Source organism: Mastigoproctus giganteus, chromosome 4 (genome assembly GCF_048544385.1).
Source record: "Mastigoproctus giganteus isolate SK-2022 chromosome 4, ASM4854438v1, whole genome shotgun sequence".
Taxonomy (NCBI): domain Eukaryota; kingdom Metazoa; phylum Arthropoda; class Arachnida; order Uropygi; family Thelyphonidae; genus Mastigoproctus; species Mastigoproctus giganteus.
This window is the reverse complement of record NC_143578.1, coordinates 29,446,358-29,467,434: the sequence shown is the minus strand read 5'-3', so window position 1 is coordinate 29,467,434 and position 21,077 is coordinate 29,446,358. Positions and strand designations below refer to the sequence as shown.

General features: G+C 35.1%; 1 protein-coding gene across 1 annotated transcript; it reads left to right on the top strand.

The window, feature by feature from the left end:
* Nucleotides 1-1,963: 1,963 nt before the first annotated feature.
* On the top strand, nucleotides 1,964-20,194 carry LOC150086507 (phenoloxidase-activating factor 2-like). Its single transcript, XM_090372610.1, has 7 exons — nucleotides 1,964-2,297; nucleotides 6,233-6,428; nucleotides 8,979-9,155; nucleotides 10,424-10,530; nucleotides 15,755-16,026; nucleotides 18,760-18,920; nucleotides 19,907-20,194. The coding sequence occupies exons 1-7, from the start codon at nucleotides 2,290-2,292 to the stop codon at nucleotides 20,099-20,101; spliced, it is 1,116 nt and encodes a 371-aa protein (XP_090228736.1). The 5' UTR covers nucleotides 1,964-2,289; the 3' UTR covers nucleotides 20,102-20,194.
* The last annotated feature ends 883 nt before the right edge of the window (nucleotides 20,195-21,077 follow it).

The following is a 21,077-nucleotide window of genomic DNA, read 5'->3' as shown; positions in this document are numbered from 1 at the left end:
TGTGCTGAATCACAGACGTTTAGACATGTTCCAAATTTCTGGGGAATGTGACATATCTGAGGGAACAGTTTAACCATCCTCCATGGATATTTGGAGATGAGTAAGATCAGTGCAAGGTGGGTCCCCAGATTTCTGACCCCTGTGCAGAAGAATTCAGAGTACGGTGTTGTGAGGTGAATTTAAAGCTTTATGGAGGGATCCTAAAACTTTCATCCCCAGAATTGTTATGGGTGATGAAATGTGGATTAATCACTGGGATCCTGAGACCAAGCAGGAATCAATGCAATGGAAGCACAAGGGTACTCCCCCACCAAAAAAATTTCGGACTCAACCTTCAACTCAACCTCAACCTAATTATGGCCACAATTTTTGGGATACTGAGGGAATTTTGTTGTACATTTACTACTTGGAACACAAGCAGACAGTCACTGGGGAGTCATATGCATCCCTACTGTACAACCTAAGGGATGTCATAAAGGAAAACTTTCCAGAGGGCTTCTTCTTCACGACAACGCACTAGTGCACAGGTCACATGCTGTTGCTGCTGCTTTAAGAGACTGTAACTTTACAGAAGTGACCCATCCACCTTACATGCCGATTCTCGCCCTGTATTTCGTTTCGACAGCTCAAGAAAAACGTACTTGGATCGCTTTGCTGATGATAACTAAAATCGCTTTGTTGATGATAACTGAAATCTACTGTTTCTGCTTTCTTTGATGGACAGGACAAAGAATTTTATTTGTCTGGTATTTCCTCGTTGCCAACAAAATAGAACAAGTGTATTGAAGTTCAGGGGAGTTACACTGAAAAACAGAAACAGATTTTTGCCTCTATCTCATTTCCTTCATGGGTAAGATAATTTATTGAAGCCCCTCGTAGTTACATCTTTAAGTAAATCCCACATGAGCACACTATGATCACTGCCACCAAGTGGTTCCTTTATCTGCAGAACTTTATCTTTATCTGAATTCTCGTATTATTAGAGGGAATAGATAGATGAGGTGCATTTTTTTTTTTTTTTGGCAGAATCTCTGTATAAACTTGCTTCCTTGCATCATTTGTTACTACTACTATTAATAATAATAATAATTTCGTGCTGTCCGATATTTCCGAAATCCATTAAAGAGAGAGATTGCTCTATAACAATTCAATATACTCGTAATATCCATTTCTTCGACATCAAAGTTATTTTTAGAACCCGTTGAAGAGTTCCATTTATCTCTTGTCAACAAGCTAGTTATTTATAAAGCAAATCTTTAATAACAACTTTATTACGAAGTTCTTACTAACACTAATAATAAAATAACAGTCTATTGAACTAAATGAATAAAATGTAAAAAACCAAAATAACTTATAATTTATATAAAATAAGGCTGTAGAAGATACTATGATGTGCATACCAAATTTTGCAAGGGATCAATTTTTATCTTTCAACCAACTGCTGAAAGTTAACCACGAATTTCATAAAATACAGACCAATGAGGAACTTTAAAAACATTTCTTTCATCAAATGGTAAAGAGTATTAAAAGAATCAAAGCGAATTGAAACTTATCAAGATAACACACAAGGAAGTTTATAGCGAAGTAAAGGAAGCAAATATATTAATTTCCTTATTAAAATACGTTTTATTTGCTAATGATAAAAGTCGTAGCATCTTCGAATAGTGGCCTTATATTAACCCGGGACAATCAACCAACTGATTAAATAACTGCTCATTAAAAGAATGCGGTCTAATGTGTGTGCGTGTATGCTAGACATGCCTGTCAAAATAAATAATGCAACATTGCCATTGCGAAAACACGATTGCCTGAGGTATTCTACTAAAAGCAAAGTCTAATGAGTGGAACCATTAGGATCACCCTGACCTGAAAAACAGGTTCCAGGGAGAGAACTAATCAGTCACACACCTACTGACACCAGCAGAGCCCCACAAATTGAAGATAAAAGCGACAGCCCAATCTCCAAAGAATTACAAAAAGCCCAGACTAAAACCGATACTTTTAAAACGGTTCCCAGTAAAATAATTATTCCACCGAGAACGAAAATAAAGGCCAATATACGATAACACTTTTTGAGCCCTCATAGAGGCGAGGGTATTTCCACAGATTGCCACCTTGCAGTCAGAGAAAGGACGGTGTGTTCCGCGAAATCCTTGAAAGCACTAGTGACGTCATCAGTCAGTGGATGAAGAAGTCACCGTTCGCACTGGCCAATCGACTACTGTATAAATACCCCTGTCCGATCAGAAGTGAGACAGTGAAGGAGTAGTCACCAACGGATAGTAACAAATGAGCAGGTGAGTTGTGATTTTCCAAATGTAACTTTGTGAGCAGTTCGTGGCTTTTGTTTATTGTCTGCAAATTGACATTAACCTGATGATACTTTAAGATTCACCTTTTTCAATACGAGGAATTTTTAAACTATGGACATTAACTTTCGGTAATTTTGTACATAGTTTTCGGCGTTCTATGTATTGCTGAACATTAACATATAACTTCGAATGAAAGGTAATGACGTTTAATATGTTTCGCTTATGTCAAACTTGTCATTGATCCCCGTTACTTTTCATTGCTAAAAACGGAATACTGTGGAGGTTTGGGTGTAAATCTGGATTCCTAGTATCTGTACTTCCGATTATCGGGATATTTTGATCAAATTGGCTCGGAAAGCTGTTCCGGTTGATAAAGATTACTTTTTTAAAAATTTAAGTTCAAAGCATTTACGGTTTTTAAATTTCCAAATTTTTTTTTTTCCGAAATGTTAAGATTGGAATAACCGATCATAAATCTCAGCGTGTTCGTAATTATTTGTAATGTCCCGATGTGTCAAAACCAATGTGAACTGATGTATGATGTTCAAGTGCCTTGGAGAAACTCTTGAGAAACATATACTGTATATGTAATCTTATTTTTGTTGCGAAATATTGGCGATTCATTTATTAATATTTTCCAATTCAACTCAAGGAAAGTTGTTGGGAAGAAAGCGATATCTGAATGTTGTCGGTCGACACCGATCCGGACCAAACCTTCGAGCACTTATTGATATTTCAATCTTGTATAATGTTGTGCGCGTGTGTTAAGTGCCAAGGCAATTAAGGCTATAAGGTGTCAGTATACTGTTTGTATAATTGCGAGTATACTTCGGTCAGTTGGGCTGTTTACTGGAAGAAAACCCGCGTTTCTGCGAGATAAATCCTGAATATATCGGTTCTCGCCTAACAGACTAAGTCACGGTGTGAGAAAAGCCCAAAAAAATTTCCTCTGTCTCGATGAGATTTTAACTGAGGTCTTTTCCAGGTGCGGGCGTGAAAAGGAAGAACTTTTTGTTTCTATCCACGGTCACGGTTACCTCACTCATACTCGTCAGAATTTAGAAACAGTGGATGGGATAACATACCTCCATATTATTATTTTCTTATGCCTTATTTTTTATTTTATTGTATCGCCAATTTGCTTTCCCCTAGTATCTTTATATATACCCCGTTACCTTAGTATTATTCTCTGAAAATTATTGTTAACTTTTGTGGCAACAGTGCCTCTTTAAAGCATTCAATTCAATCCCTTTTCTTAATCCAGTTCAAGATGTATTTAGCATAGGAATATGCCGGAATTTCAGTTACACATTCTTATTTCGATGAAATTTTGAAATGCTGGATACATTTCTTTTGGAGCTAATTTTAGACATTACACATACACGGAGTGGCCACTTTATTAGGTACACCAACCCTGTGACTGAAATGTAACACCCCTTTCAGCAACAGCACTACATGTTAGTATAGTAGTTACGCGATATCCAGTAAAATAGGTGTATGTGGGCAATTCAGTGCAAGAAGGAGTAAGATGAAAGCATTAAGTGATTTTGAAAGTGGCATGGTAGTTGGCGTCATTGTGAACATTTCGAAAACTGCAAACTTGTTTGAGTTTTCAAGTAAGATTGTGTCTCGGCTGTATCGAAATTGGCCCAACAGCCAGTCCAACAAACCGTAGTTCTGTGAGTGAAAACAGCTTGTGCGAGAAGCCAACAGAGGCTGACAAGATTTGTGCAGGATAACAGAAACACTTCAGTCAGTCAAATAATAAAACCAGAACAACAGTGGTGACCAAGGAGGCATTTCAGAAAGCAGACTTAGTCGTACCTAGTCACAGATGGGGGAGAGGAGGGAGCGGGAATCGCGCCCTCTCCCCTCCATCTGTGAAAAATTAAGTCAACCTGGCCCAGAATCTGCATGACGCGCTTTGACACCTCGTTGAGACCATGCCTGGGCTTTTACGGAGGCTAAAGCGGAACCTAATCATTATTATGCGGGTTTACCTAATAAAGTGTCACGGAGCGTATAATAATCAGGCCTACACACATACATGTATTCGTTTGTTGCTATTCTTCTCTTATAATTCTTACTTTTTTCTTTGTAGCAGGAAAAACATACCGTGTGGAGTACTAAAAGTACTTTATGGCGTGCTAAATATGCTTTTTATCTTTTCTAAGTTTCCTCTTTCATCAGTTGTTGTTACAGGGGTTAAGGCACATCAGCAACTTAGACCATATTGAGCTGTACATAATATGTCTGTGAATTGCGTGTTCTGTATTCCTTTGCTGGATGAAAATCACGAGTTCCGGGAGAAAAACCATGTAATCCTCGCCTGAGACTGACTAACTCAGCCACGTTGTGAAAAATTGCCCGTGTCATTGAAGGGATTCGAACTTGGGTATTTTAAACCTAGAGTGGGGAGGACGGCGATTATACCAACTGTGCTACCACCATAGCTCTTTCATAAATTTCAGTTTCGCATTTTTCACTCTGATTAAATAATAATTCAATTTCCATCGCTGATTCTATTTCGATTACATTGTAGTTCATTTACACTAACGCAACTTACAGACATTGTAAGTAGATGTCCTAGATTGCTAAGCGCACAACTTAGACCAGTTTTTCAATTTAAAAATCCTGAAATTATCACAAGGAAAAAATAAGGTTGTCTTAGATTTTGCACAGGGGAAAGGTATCGTGCAGCCCAAGAAAGTCAAATTATTGACTCTGGCGATTTGGCTCTAACGAACTGACCTTTGATTCTGAAGGTTTGAACGGCTAACCTTGAGAAACATCACGGTTGTATAGCAACCCTGGAGTCCTTCGAGTAGAGTTGCTAGGCAAGATAGCGATCTCATTACAGAAATAAATGCTTCCATTGTTTTTGTACAACTAAGAGAGCGAGAGAGATTATATACGGCGCAATATAGCCTAAGTTGCTGATGCGCCTAAAACCCTACAACCAACGAACCGTAGTATCACGAACCAGCACAAGAAGCTGCCCGTGATAATCGCAACAATGCTTACAGAACCATTAACTGCCAGAGGATGTCAAGTACAGACCGAAGATGTCGGTTAAGGTAATGCATGGGAGTGGACACCCACCCGAATTCAGGAACAGAATACTGTACCGCATTCTTGTCCACTCCTACCAAAATGAATCCATTCATTCTGTTCTGTCACAAGCACGATCCTTCATTTGAAAAGAACTATGAAGTCAGCTTTATAATAATAATAAATAAATTTTCTGTTTATACTCCGGGACGACCAAACGGTCAGAGGAGTTCACAAGATAGACAGAATACAAGAAACAGCACCGTATTCAGCAGTCACGGGCTTGAACCTCGGTCACTCAAGGCACGTGTACTTATGCACCCGCGAGCCTGACCACTAGGCTACGGCTACACACATCAACCATATCTGCATTCGCAGCTGAATTCCAAAGCATTTCAAGATCGTCATCTCCAGATTACAAGAGCATAATCTACCTCATTTTCATGTCCCTCCAATTTTTCTCGATTAGTAGATCTATTCCTGCCAAAGGAGATGAGGATTTCAATGTGACTTCACTACACGAACCCACGACTCCATTAATGCAAAATAGCGCAAGCCAAGTTCTCAGAATTCCAGCTCATACACCACACTACAGTGCACTACCAATCCAAGACTTCCACACGCAAAAGAGTCCTTCGCCAAATACAGTTGTGAAGGCCTGGAAAGCTGGTCTTGCGTTTCCACTAGAATTGTTTCACAGCCTTCTACCATAACACTGAGATCACTTACCCGAGTTAACATTTATCTCTTAGATCGCATATAATTGTATGTTTTCCTGCTTTATATTTTGACTGTTAATGAATTTTGTTTTATATATGCAATTCACAACGTTCAGCATATGTCTGAACGTTAAGTCGATCTTTTTACAGAATGATCGGCCAACTCTGTCTCCTCACATTGTTCTGTGTTCTAAAGAACGCAGCCCCTCAAGCTTCGAACTACGGTGATACATCCAGATGTACTTGTGTGCCCTACTATCAATGCAAAGATGGAGATATTATCACGGACGGCACTGGAATTATAGACCCACGTAAGAAACCCTATGGAGAAAATGAGACGGCACTGGTAAATAATACATTTAAAAGTTCCTAAATATTAATATCTTTGAATTTAATTCAATCATTATTACAAGATATAAAATGTAGCGAAACTTGGACAATTCAAAAATCCGAATTGTTCAAGATGAGTTTTTGAATTATGGGTATAACATATAGGTAACACAACCAGAAAATTCTCAACTAAATTATATTTGTATTTTGATAGAGATTTAATGCATTAAAGGTATAGAAAAAAATAATAATAAAATTAAGTCTGTCACTGTCTTTTATATTTTTTGTATACCGAAGACATTCTCAATACATCTTAAAAGTGATGTCTGGGTTAAAGCCATTTTCCGAACGATTTTGCCCTGAACTCCAAGTAAACCTTCCAACAGTACAACGTTATGGGCTTTTGTTTTAACTTGTTTAAACTAATTTAAAATGAAGTTGTCATTCTTATCCTTAGTGGTCCGAAGTCTTTTTCAATTTACACTACATTGTATTGTATACATACTCGTGTATGTATGTATTGTATACATACACGTAGCTTAGGTAGCATCCCGGCTATTGCCTATCTCCACCAATATAATTTACATTCAATTTTGGTAGAACTTCTATAATCAAACTACCTTGCCACCAGGGAGCCGATGTCACTAGGGCATCCGTGCCCCACCCCTGCATGGGGAACCGAGCCCGGGTCCATCACTCCTTCTGTGCAACATGCACTCTAGTGCAATATTGGTGGCAGCCAACAATCATGTTCTCAGGCTGCCCACACCTGAGGACTAAAAAAAAAAAAAAAAAAAAAAAACACACACACACACACTGCAGCATTCCAAAATCTTATTTTTTTTATTATCTGTTATTATGTAGTAAATGATTCTCAAGTCCACTGGAAATGTCATTTTATACTTCGCACCATTTACTCCTCCCCGGGCAGATTTTTCGGTGCCCCTTTATTAAGGATATATATTATTATTATTTATTTTTTTTAATTTTTTTTTTTTTGCCACATTGTTCTTCTGTTTTTGGCGGCCGTGAAAGGACTCCGCTAGCCCGTACCTTAATCCGGCACTGACTCCTCTACTACTTTGAACTGATTTCTTCTTTAAAGATTCCACAATTTTGTCCTTCTGTCACCAAATTAATGGGATACGCCTACGTTGGTATATTTTTCGATATTGTACATGTAGGACAGTGATGAGTTTGGTGAAATGCCTTTCTTGGAAGATATTTGCACAATAAAATTTGTAAACATCAATAATTTCTTTAACATCCAAATTGTGTAAATTCGATAGAAAATAAAATCTACCACTAATATACTCGTAAGTACGATACTATCAGGAACTCTAAAACTTTTTTTTTTTCAACACGACTTTCGTCGAACTTTAAATTGATTTTTTAAAATCTTTTTTCGCCCTTAGAATTGTACTGCCTATTTTAACAGCTTCCTCTTTAAAATTATCGTAGTTACATCAATTTCTTTAAATTGCAAATTAATGCATTGACGGGTGAAAATAACTGAAATTTCTAAATATTACCCGAAAAACAATCGCATCCGCAGAACAACGCGAATGTTCTGAGTGTGAGAAAACAATTGCCAAAGAGAAGAAGTACGTGGAAGTCGAAGTAGCCAAACACGTTTTACTTTTGTTTCTAATTTCAAAGGAAACGTTAGCCTTCATTTCATTCTCTTTTCTGAGAATATTTTAACTACTTGAATAATTACATTTTCAATAAGTTCTACGTATTTCTATGTTGCAAGCACTAGAACCTTTGGGCACTAGGCTGTAGCACACTTTGAAGGCGGCAGACTTTGCATTAATAAACCCATGAATAACTTGTGCAGCAAAATGTGCACATGGAAAAGTTGACACGTTGGACAGACAACTTTGTTTAGTCGACACCCGCTAATTTTCGTAAAATCGAACAAATGCTAATTTATTGTGATTTTCTCTTGTAGAGGATCTGTGTCCTCATGGTGTGAATTAAATTCACACCATTGATTTTAAATGATTTAAATTGTTTAAATTCCCACCACTGATTTTAAATTCAAATTGAGGACACAGATCCTCATTACAAGAGAAAATCACAATAAATTAGCATTTGTCCGATTTTACGAAAATTAGTGGGTCTTGACACCCAAGTTGTCTGTCCTACATGTCTAATAAAGTTTCAAGACTATATATAGGATTCCCATAATGCTTTTTACACACTGTCAATGGAAAAGTTGAATGAAGGGAAATATTTCACCTCAGTCTACTAACATATAAAAGAAAAAGGGTTTCAAATCAAAATAATTTCTAAGTTTTGGAAGCGTTCAAGGACGAATTTCCCGCATTTTGGGCAATATTGGAGAAATGTCATTTTAGGACGTAATTTCGCGTGAGGTGCGTCTTTCATGGTGTGTTTGCATACATGGCGAACGGCCAAAATCAAATTAATAAAATTTTACTAATATTGCACAATATAATCGGGCTATCGCCTGTTATGTGCTTGCCGAAAATAATTAAATAATTCAAATTTAAAATAAATTTTCGGTAATTTAATACTATTGAAATTTTTTCAATTCTAGGATGCTCGTTATACTCCTCCTGGGTGTGGACCCTTCCACGTATGTTGTAGAGCTCCGGGAAATAACACAGAAAAACCATACGTCAGTCGTTGTGGTACTCGTAATCCAAACGGCATAAACAGTCGAATACTTACTGCCAGTAAAGGAGAGGCAGACTTCGGAGAATGGCCATGGCAGGTGAGCAGAACAATCTTTTATGTTAAAATGTAGTTTGTTTTTGTGGTCGATTCGTTGTTTGCTGGACGAACCCGAGTTTCCTGCAGAAAAACACTACTACTCTCGCCTGAGATCAACTAACTCAGCCAAGTTGTGAAAAAGCCCCATAAACATTCCACGCGTCACCCACGGGATTCAAAGTCTTTTCCATCTGGTGTGGGGAGGATGGTGAATAAACCAACTGTGCCAGCCAAGAGGGCTATAAAACGCAGGTTCTAGGAGGAATAACCAAAAACATTTTTTGGTTATACCTCCAATTTATTAAAAAGCTTTAAAGAAGAAGATTTTCTGTTTTTTTTTTTTTTTTAATTTTTAGAGATTTAAAAGAAAATCTTTTAAGGTTTAAAAAAAAAAACTTGCTTTTTTTTTTGGCTTTTTTCCTATTAAATATTTTGTAGTGTTCATCCTATGAAATTTCATGCAATAAGAGAAAATAAAGGGTTTTATACAGCACTCCTTTGTAAAATGACTATTAAATCCCCATTTAAATTAAAAATTGTTATTAAATTAATATAAAAAAACAGTAAATATTTTCAAAATTAAAATTCTTCAATGACGAAATATTTTCGTCATTGATGAAGTGACGAAATATTTTCATCAGTTATTTCTTTTGAAAAATCCAGCTCGTATGTATACTTAAAAAAGAAAAATTTTCATTATTATAATTTAAGCTTACAATTATTTTTTATCCATATTGTTTTTAATTTTTTAAAATCTTTAATTGTATGAGGAATATTAACATCTAAACACTTCATCGCTTTACCCAATATAGATTTATAACTTTCTCACCACTTCAGTTGGCAATTATAAAGACTGCATAAAATATATAAATATAATTAATTAATTAATGAAAATTTACATAAAAAAGAACTTTCATTAATTCAAATAAAATTAATTAGCAAATCAATGTACAACGTATGGTATAATATTTACTTGACAACGAAAATGTTAAAATACTCAATAATAAAAAAATATATATATAGAAATAAAATAAAATAAAATACAAATACTCAAAAATAAAACTGAAAAACGGGTACTTGAAAACAAACATAATTAAGTTTAAGCCCGTAAATGAGTGAAAACTGCTAATTCTACAATTAGCATCTTTCACTATTTACAAATTCCGAGGTTACATGTAAGCCCTGAAATATTTATTATATTTCTTCAATATCACTTAATTTTTGTCTCTCACGTGATGTTAATGGCTACTGACGCCTATTTTTTTGCAGGCTGCAATACTCAAAGCCGAAGGTACCAGCGATATTTTTCTATGCGGAGGTACGCTCATCGATGAATATCATGTGCTCACAGTCCCACATTGTGTCCAAAGATTCATGTAAGTAACAGCAAACAACCACCAAATAAACAAAGATTATTAAAGTAGAATGCATCAATATTGCCTGTATTAATTTACAAATATAAATAAATAAAAACAATCTATAAAGCTTTACACGAAAATAGTTTACTAAAGGCGAATGAGAACTCGACTATCTTCACCACAGGTTGCACAAAAAAAGTAGGAATAAACAAATATTTCTTATTTGTGGAAAAATTAAGCGATACCCTTCCTAAAACTTGTATACATTTGTGTACAGAATAAAACTTTTGAAAACTCTATATTACAAGCGGTTAATATGAAAATATCCAATGCTGCTATATCTCAACAGTTGCCATATAAAGTCTATGTGAATCGCAAAATTTCAAACGCTAAAACTTATATTCAAACAAAAGCAACGAAATGGAATTTTAATAAACATATTAGCCGTAATATTTATGCTTAATATCTTCAGATTAATGACTTGCATTTATTAATTACTTACGCTTAATATCTTCACAGTTTGAGCAACCATTTTTGAACATCAATAATATCGTTTGGCCAATTTTTCTAGAAATAACAACCTTCACGTAATCTGTATATATTTTCATATAACTTTTTTGCGAAAACTATAATTAAGATAAACAGTACACTTCACTATAAAATTACTTGTTATAATAAATAAACACACTTGTCTAATAGCATAAATATAACGCAGAACTTTCTTGCCATAATCCCATCGTTCATACGCTGTTATTTTAATTATATTAACTCCGCTAGATGGCTCTGTTTCCTTGACAATTAATGTCCGATGGGGATATTACATATTAATGAAAATATTTATGTTTATTTTAGACTTTTATATTTAAAAATAATCTATTTATAAATAAATCTTCGAGTAAAATATAACCAAATTTTTAAAAAAAACAAGTTTGCTACATAATATAAAATATAGATGTTATTAAATAATTTAGTTAAAATAATGAAATTCAGTTTTTTGAAAACACTAATTTCAAAATAGTGTACAAATCACTTGCTTTTCTCTCTTACTTTTAAAATACGAGAAGGTAAAATATATAGCTCATGTTTGTTAATTAAAGTCAATGGAAGCTCTCAGAGACTAAATTAATTGAAATTTAAAACCAATTTCAGAAAATTGGTTTTAAATTTCAATATTGGGAAGATTTATGGCATTACTTTTTGTGAGTTAAAAATAAATTCTTCTCGAGTGGAGTCTTTTTATATATATTTTTTGAAAGATAAGTTTCAATTAATGTATTATAAATAAATTGCATAAGGGGCTCATCGAAATTTATTAATTTTATATTGTTAATGTGGATGTTCGAATATAAATTGAATGTACTAAAGACGTCTAGACCGGCAGTGATATAAGTTTTCAAAATTCGTGGCTATGGAATTTATCACTGACATTAGATAATAAATGATAATTGCTAATGGATACCTTTCATAAGGATACAATACTTTAAAAAAATGAAATAAGCATAGGCGCTAGGATAGGGCAAAATTTCATTTGAAGGGAATTATGAGCAACCCATCTCTTCTACGAGAGATGTCTTCCTTTAAACTGAGAATAACGGTGACAATTTCATGTGGAGTAAACTGCAGTACACTGAGAGCATATTATTGTCATTTGGGGGAAGGATTTTAGAGGGTGGATTTAGTGAAGGATACAGAGAACAGTGACGCAACAAGGTTGGTTTTATTTAAGGCTGAATAAGAGCATTAATCCTGAAGCTCTTGGAAATGTGGTGTACGAATAATTGTTTGAAATATTTCTAGACTATTTTAATATTGCTGTGCTGTATAAGATTTATGAAGCGACTGTAGTTTGTGTTTTTGAAGATGAGGTGTAACGTTAAGGTTATCTTGTCATAAGTATTAGTATTAGTATTAGTAACGGCCATATGGTGCAAGAAAGCCTATGCCTTATGCTGCACCAGCCAAAAAAAAAAAAAAAAAAAAAAATCCGAACAAAACAATGATAAAAACAAAAATTAAATAAATAAATAAATAATAATAATTAATAAATAAATAAAAATAATAAAATGAAATTAAAAATTAAATAAAAAGGAAATTAATCCTATCATCCTATGCGTTTCCCTTACCCGAAAGTACTATCCAGATGACCTTTGAATTTCCCCAAACTGTCGGCCTCTACCACCCATGAAGGCAACTTATTCCAGTAATTTATAACTCGCTGGCTAAAATAAAACTTCCTGCAGTCCAATCTAAACATTTCCCCGCGTAACTTGAATTTATGTCCCCTAGTTCTAGCATCATTTATAATCTTGAAAATTTTGTCCTCATTCATTTTACTGATGCCTCTCAGAGCCTTAAACACCTCAATCAAATCTCCTCTAAGGTGTCTAGTTTCCAAACTCTGCAACCCACATATTCGAAGTCTTTCTTCATAAGGACGCCCTTTTGCCGATCTCACCAGGCGAGTTACCCGTCTTTGCACCCTTTCAAGAAGCTCGATGTCTTTCTTTAGGTGCGGTCTCCATACTTGAACACAGTATTCCAAGTGTGGTCTAACATAAGCCTTATATAATGGGATTATCACGTCCCTATCTCTACTTGCAAAAGTTCGATAGATCATCGATAGGACACCATGGGCCTTCCTTGCAACCTGTTTACAATGCTCAGAGAATTTCATGTCTGACCGTATCGTAACACCCAAGTCCCTTTCCTCCAGTACTGGGTTTAGTTGAACTCCACCAAGTGAATAAGTTATTTTGGGATTACTGTTTCCCAGGTGTAATACCTTACACTTTGTTGGATTAAAGCACAGCTGCCATTTTTCTGACCATTCTTGAAGCCTATCTAGGTCTCTCTGAAGAAGCTCAGCTTGACAGTGATCATTAACTACTCTACCAATTTTAACATCATCTGCAAATTTAGACATCACGCCCTCTATCCCTTCATCAATGTCGTTTATGAAAATTAAAAACAACAGTGGTCCTAATACTGATCCTTGGGGAACCCCACTTCTTACATCAACCCAATCTGAGGAATAGCCATTTATCACAACCCTCTGCCTCCTGCCCTGAAGCCATCCTGCTATCCATCTAAGGATTTTCCCAGTGATTCCAACCTGTTCCAGCTTATAAAGCAACCGCTCATGTGGGACTGAGTCAAAAGCTTTGCTGAAATCTAAATAAACAATGTCGAAATTATTCCCTAAATCCAGCTCGTGAGTGACCCTTTCGAAATAGCGAACCAGATTTGTTAAACATGATTTTCCCTTTACAAAACCATGCTGAGTATCCTTGAGAATTTCAATTCGATCCAAATGATCCTGAATTCCACCCTTGATCAATGCCTCCATGATTTTCCCTACTACTGAAGTCAGACTGACAGGTCGATAATTTCCCACTTCACTTTTAGAGCCACCCTTATGTATGGGAGATACATTTGCACTTTTCCAATCCAAGGGAATCTCCCCAGAGTCTAGTGATGCTCGCATAACCAGCCTCAGTGGTTCAATGCACTCGCTTGCCGCCTCTCTCAAGATTATAGGGTATATTCCATCAACTCCAGGAGCCTTACTAGTCTGTAGGCTTGAAAGTTTTTTCATTAAATAATCTTGCGAAATTTCAATATCATTAATTACATATTTTTTAACTTCGCTCCCACAATTTCCCTTTATTACAAAAGGCTTTTCATTTGTAAATATCGATGCAAAATAACTGTTGAGTTCATCTGCAACGGCAGCTGGTGTATTTATTACTATCCCCTTTCCCTTACGTAAAGGTCCGATCTGGTTTGTCCTGCTCTTCTTGACATTTATATATGTGAAGAATTCTTTATCCCCCCTCTTTGCTCTGTTTGCTAGTGATTTCTCATAAACTGCCTTTGCCTGTCGAACCTTTTCCGTGGCTCTATTACACATCACCTTGTAGCTGTTATAGGCTTCAGTACTTTTTATTGCTCGGTAACGTTTCCATGCCACCTTTTTCTGCTCAAGTAATGTGGCAACTTCACTATTCATCCAACTTGGAACCCTTCTCGTGGAGTATTTTTTTAATGGTATATACGCATTCAAGGCATCTGTGATTAATGTTTTAAAAGCGTACCACAGTTCAATTGTATTCATTCTCTGCGCGATATCTACCCAGTTAATAGAGGCCATGTAGTACCTTAAGGCATCGTAATTTCCTTTTCTGAAATTAAAACCCATTCCTTTGCCTTTTACTTCTGCTACCTCTCTCGTCATCATCCACCGTAGAACTCCGTGATCACTTCCTGCTACTGGTTCCTCTACTGTCAGCCCTGTTATGTCATCTGATTCATGTGTGATGATGAGGTCTAGGATATTCTTTTCTCTAGTACTTTCCCTGACATCGTGGTGACCCCAATCACATGACCCCAATAAGGCAATCACAGCACAGATTTCTTAAAGGGAGACATTCCTGACCAATCTGCTTGGATATTATGAGATTGTCACAAAGGAACTGGATGCAAAGGATAACTCTGACATCACATACAGTGCTTAGATTTTGTAAAACCTTCAATACTGTATCACACGACCGATTATTATATAAATTGGAGCAGCGTGGCATTAGGAGTGGTTACTAATATTAATAAAAGGATAGTTCAGTGGTAAAAGATAAAAAGTCATTATAACTGGTCACTACATTTCATGGGTCAATGGGATAAATAGGGTACCAGAGGTTACGGTGATGGGGTCCCTTACTGCTTCAAAAAGATCTATATAAACAAAACAGGACTTAAAAATGGAAACTGAAGTTTAACATTTATAAATAAAAATTTCAGTTAGGCATTAAATTCTGTGAACAGCACAGAGTGGCCTACAACAGCTCGTGGATTTCCTTCAATAATATACAGGAATATTTCTAACAGAGACAGGAAGTGATTATCCCGTTATATAACGCCTCGCTAAACATCATTATTTGTTTTTTCAATTATGAGTTTTCAGAAAAGTGATAGGACCCCATAATTTACAGAGTATCTTGCGAAGCCCTCTCACTAGCCGCAAACCTAAAAGCTTCAGTATGTTTTACGGTAACACGTTGAATAGTTATATAATTAAACTATTATTATTTCTATTTATCTTTCTTTTAATAACTATGTAACGAAATTAAACAAATGAACAATAAATAGATGAACATTTAAAAAAAAAAAAAGAAGAAAAGATTAAGATAAAAAAAGTGTCAGACGTTATGACGTTATTTCATAATTGATATATTCTTTTTTCCTAAAGGGAAGAAAATCCATATCCCATTAAAATTCGATTAGGAGAATGGAACACACAAGATGAAACGGAGTTCATGCCCCATGAAGATTTCAGTGTAGAAAGTATTAATATCCATCCGGACTATAAAAGCAACAACTTATGGAATGATATAGCCGTTTTAAAACTTGGACGAAAAGTTACTTTCAAACCACACATTGATAAAGTGTGCTTGCCTTCGCCAGAAGATGACTTTATAGGACAGGAATGTGCTGTCACTGGATGGGGAAAAGATGCTTATAGTAAGTACATCCTAGATTATACGTAAATCATTTCTTATTATTAATAGCATTAAAATGGCATAATGACGCAAGGATGCGCACTCATTCTGCATAAAAAAAAAAAAACCTCATCATTTCCATCGTCTAAAAAAGTGCCTGTCCAAAGAGCTTGCGAAAATTGAAGGAAGAATTGGATATCACCCTTCTAGGCAACTTATTCAAACGGTACACGACAGGTTATTCACAAGTAAGTTTCATCAGATGTAATTCGCTGTTACGCTATTCAGATTTTATATTTTGTGCCTTTTGATTTTTCTTTTACGAGTGAATTCCTTAGGAAGGAATTCCTCATTCATGGATAATAATCTTCCGCAGGGACTTATACATTTGACTTGGTTCTCCTTTAGGTATCTCATTGCCATGCTCTGCAGACTACATCTTTTAAGTGTTTTTTATAGGAATGGCTTAGATGCTGTAACCTGAATTGCTTGGCAACTAGACTGTTCTAATATTTAATTTTATTTTTTTGATCAATTCTGCTCTTTTTCATTTATTAGGTGCCCAAAAAAGTTCATGGGGATTTTTAGGATAAAATTGAAACATTCATGAAAAATTGATCAAAAACATAAATAAATAAATTTTCTGTTTATACTCAGGGACGACCAAACGGTCAGAGGAATTCACAGAATACAAGAAACAGCACCGTATTTAGCAGTCACGGGCTTGAACCCTGGTCACTCAAAGCACGTGTACTTATGCACCCGCGCGCTGACTAGAAGACAGCGTGCTTCAGAAGCTAGAAGCTCATACCAGACGAAACCCGTTGTATCCCATCAGACACATTGAAAAATCTTCTGTTGGTGAAGAAATACTAATAATTATAATAATATTTATATTAATAAATAATAATTAATATTAATAGTAATATTAATGATTAGGCTGTCATCAGCACCAAATGATTTGCTGTCATGAGCCATTTTCGGTCGCACTTCAACAACGGCTGCAAAAACGACACATTATTGTGAAGCGAAATAAGCTAGAAAGAAATGGATATCATCTGGAGTTTGTTTTCTGGTATGAGTAAAACCAATCTGTTCAGTCTGCCAACCTTTGGCAGTCTGCATACAAATGGTTTCATCATTCACATGGAAACTTTCTGGCTTTCGTGGTAGCACAGTTGGTAGAATCGCCGTCCTCCCCAGGCCGGGTGATTCCTCACGTCATCAAGTCCCGTCGATGGCGTGAGGTGTGGCTTCATTGCACTATAAGGCTAATACTAATACTTATACTAAACAACTTGGTGCTTAATGAACCACCCACAACCCAGAAATACCTCATTCAGCTAGTTCAAAATGTACATTCACACCATTATGTCACAGCTACACACTATCCCATTTTCCTCTAGAAGAATCAGCTACTATTACGAGATATTCTAGTAAATCGCTGCTTTGATTGGCTTGTGGAAGAAATACGGTCTTAAATGCATGGTGGTCATAGCTTCTTCCAACGTAACATATTTTGGGTCATATTCGAAATGTGAGTTTTAGTTGTAATGCGACCAAGGAGAAAAAGTTTTGGGATTTTGAACACTGGATCTTCTGTTGGATCGAAGGTAATCAATTGACAATACCAAGATCTGTTCTTCATAGCAAAGTCAACATGAACCACTGGAGCATAAAATTTCAGCAAGGAACCTTGGCATACTGATGTTCTGGAATTAAACTCTTAAACAGATTGCGTTGAGGTACCCCTATCGACGGAATTGCCTCACGTCCTAATGAAGACAAAGTAATCAGATGCATCCTTATCCCACGTAGAGGGCTCTTGAAAGTACATTTTATTCATACTATGTCTAGTTTTTGTCCTGAATTAAACCTTAATTTAAAAACTAAAGGAAAAGGCAGTCTTGTGTTCCTGCTTAAAAAAAAAAAAAAAAAAAAAAGGCTCAATTGACAAGTGTAATAAAAAGGGGAATTTTATCTGATTTCTAGAAAAAAAAATGTTTAATGAAGTAGCAAGTACCCCTTCCTGAGAATTGGATTTATTGTAAAAGTGTAGCAATTGTGTATACAAAGAAAAAGAGAAAGGGGTTTATATGTCATAAATAACTTGCTTGTGAAGTTAAAAGAACATGAGAAGGTTAATCTTATTATCTATAACAATGTGGTGTGGCCTCATGCTTGGGATTTTTATATTGAGCAGGTTGCAAATATAGTTGTCTGTGTCAGTTGTTTCACTTTACACTCTAGTTTAACTTAAGATCCCCGGACATCTATACGCAGTCAGTGGCCCAAGGTAACGTAAAGTTAGCCTAAATAAATAACAGTAGGTGAACAAAAAATATATATAAAAATGAATAATATATATATAATATAGCAAAAAAGACGCAACGCCTACACAACCCTGTAGACTGGGAACGTAATATTTCAACGTACTCTACGTAAACCGGAAATAATTCAGAGGAATCTGCACAGACAACAAATCTACATAAACAGTATGTCAAAACCGATCGGTCCTCTAATGCCGACTTAGTTCAACTCGAGAACCAAGGTGCCCTTGTGTGAAATTCTTTATTTGGTACCTGTCCGATCATGCAACATCAGCTGGACGAAATACGTTTTCTTTCTTTATAACAAAATATTATGTTGTATTCTGAATTTCATGTTTCATCTTACTTGTACACCATTCTAGCATGTTCTGGAGTGAACCATTGATTAATAATAGTAATAATTCAACCTTTTATTTGTTCCTCAGGAGGTGGAAGCTTCTCAAACATCCTAAGGGAGATTCGTCTACCTGTACTAAGCCATGATAACTGCGAACAAAAGTTGAAGGAAACTCGTTTAGGAAAATACTTTGAACTCCACGAAGGATTTATCTGTGCTGGAGGAGAGGAGGGTCTTGATTCTTGCAAGGTAAGCTTGTGGCATTCTTGTCTTTAGAATAACATGTTGATAATGTTTAACTGTTGAAAATAATCGAATATTGTGTTATCGTAAATATTTTCACGCTAAAGTACAAAAGTAGGAAAAATATCATAAATACCTTAATAAAAGTAAAACAATTAATTACCGCGCTTCGGATTTCTTTGTGGTATTTCGTCTTCAGGACTAAAGTTTCCTAGCTGCATACAAAACACCAAAATGAATTAATTACAGTATTTATTTTACAGATGTATATGATTTATAATTACAGATATAAATGATATCTTAGAAATAATTTATTATTTATTAATTTGTTTGCTACATATTACATTAAGATATTGTTAGACGCGTTCGCATATATACAGTATACATATGCGATTATTTTATTCACCATGTCCTTCCATTTGTCTGTCCGTCCGTCCGCAGGTAACAACTTGACTTCCAGTGAACAGGTTACCATGAAATTTTATATTTGGGACATTAAAAAATATTTGTTGAGCCATTCTGAAATTCATTAAAATCGGACAAATAGAGACCTGGCAATTATTACTTTTTTTTTTTTTTTTTTCATACAATTTGTACATGAAAAATAAGTTCGTAGATTAAATGCATATGGCAAATAAAAACTGAATTCATAAAATAATTGAGTAGATAAAATTTTAATTAAACTCCATAGTATCGATGCTACGTAGGCTTCTTGTTTTGAAATAACCAATTATTTAAAAATTCAACTCACAGAAATATGTTAACTAATACGTTTGTAAAGAATTTGTTCATTTTGATATTTTATATGTACATAGGAAACCTCATCTCTGAAAAACAAATTACAAAAATATTACCGAAACGTAGACAAATTATGAAAGATTTGAAATGGTTTATTATGCTTTTTTATGTGAAATGTTGCGTCACGAATAATGTGACACTGATTTTTAGTAAAAAAATTATATTCTTATTCAGTTTTCTATTAATTTCTTTAGGGAGACGGTGGTGGACCCCTTGTTTGTTATAACAGCGAACATGGAACTTATTCACTGGCTGGAATTGTATCTTGGGGTATTGATTGCGGCAAGGCCAACCATCCAGGTGTCTATATGCAAGTAAAGAATTACCTCAATTACATAATGTCAGTCACTGGCGGAAAAATTGAAGATTATGAGTCTACTCCTCCATAAACATCTTTTTTTTTCTTCTTTCTTTTCACGATTGTTCACCTTCATAATGAAACCTAATGTGTTTGTTAAAAATAAAGTCATCTTCTTGTTTGACATCAAGTGGAGTACGCACGAAAATTGTGTTGTTTTAATAGCAAACATACACCACAGAAGCAGACACAGATACGAACACACCCTGTAGACCTATATAACCAGCTTTAAAACTCACCGCGCCCTGTTTTGAAATAAAACAGGGCCGCGCCAGGCTATATAGCTACCCTGGTGCAAAATTCTTATATCTGCCCCTACCTTCCATGGTTATTTTTCTTATCAATTTTTTTTTTGGCAATTAAAAAAAATATATATTTCCAAAATAATATAATTTTATTTTTTAAACAAAATAACATATATTATGATACATGAAGTAAATATGTTAAAAATAAAATAAAAAAATTATTAAACTTAAAATATTACAATTTTCAATTTGAAGTTTTCAATAGAAAACTTCAAATTGAAAATATTGAAGTTTTCAATAGAAAAGTTTCTTCTATTATCTTTATTTTTTGGAAAATCAAATTTTTTAAAATTGTTCTGGTTTGTTTTCAACCAACATCATCTTATTTTAATTAGAATAATGTTATTTTATTATATTATTTAAAATTTGTGGCCATTTATCGGTATCACTAAGTGAAATTAGCTGATCTTGTATACCACTATCGCGATCTTCACTTTCCTCTTCATCCGAATTTGCATCGCTTGCGTTTCTTGCAGAATTGGAATGTCAACATCTTGGACAGGTGTTTCAGTTTCTTCATCAATATTATTAAAGCTAGAGGAAATCGAAGTCGATGGACATGGCTGTGGCTGGATGTCCAGAAACCTGGTAATCGAACTTGTTGCTTTTTTTATTTGGTCGCTTTTCATTTTTTTCCCTTTTCTGTATTCATAACCAGACATGCAAGAAATATTGAAAAAAAAAGTTTTAAATTTAAAATTC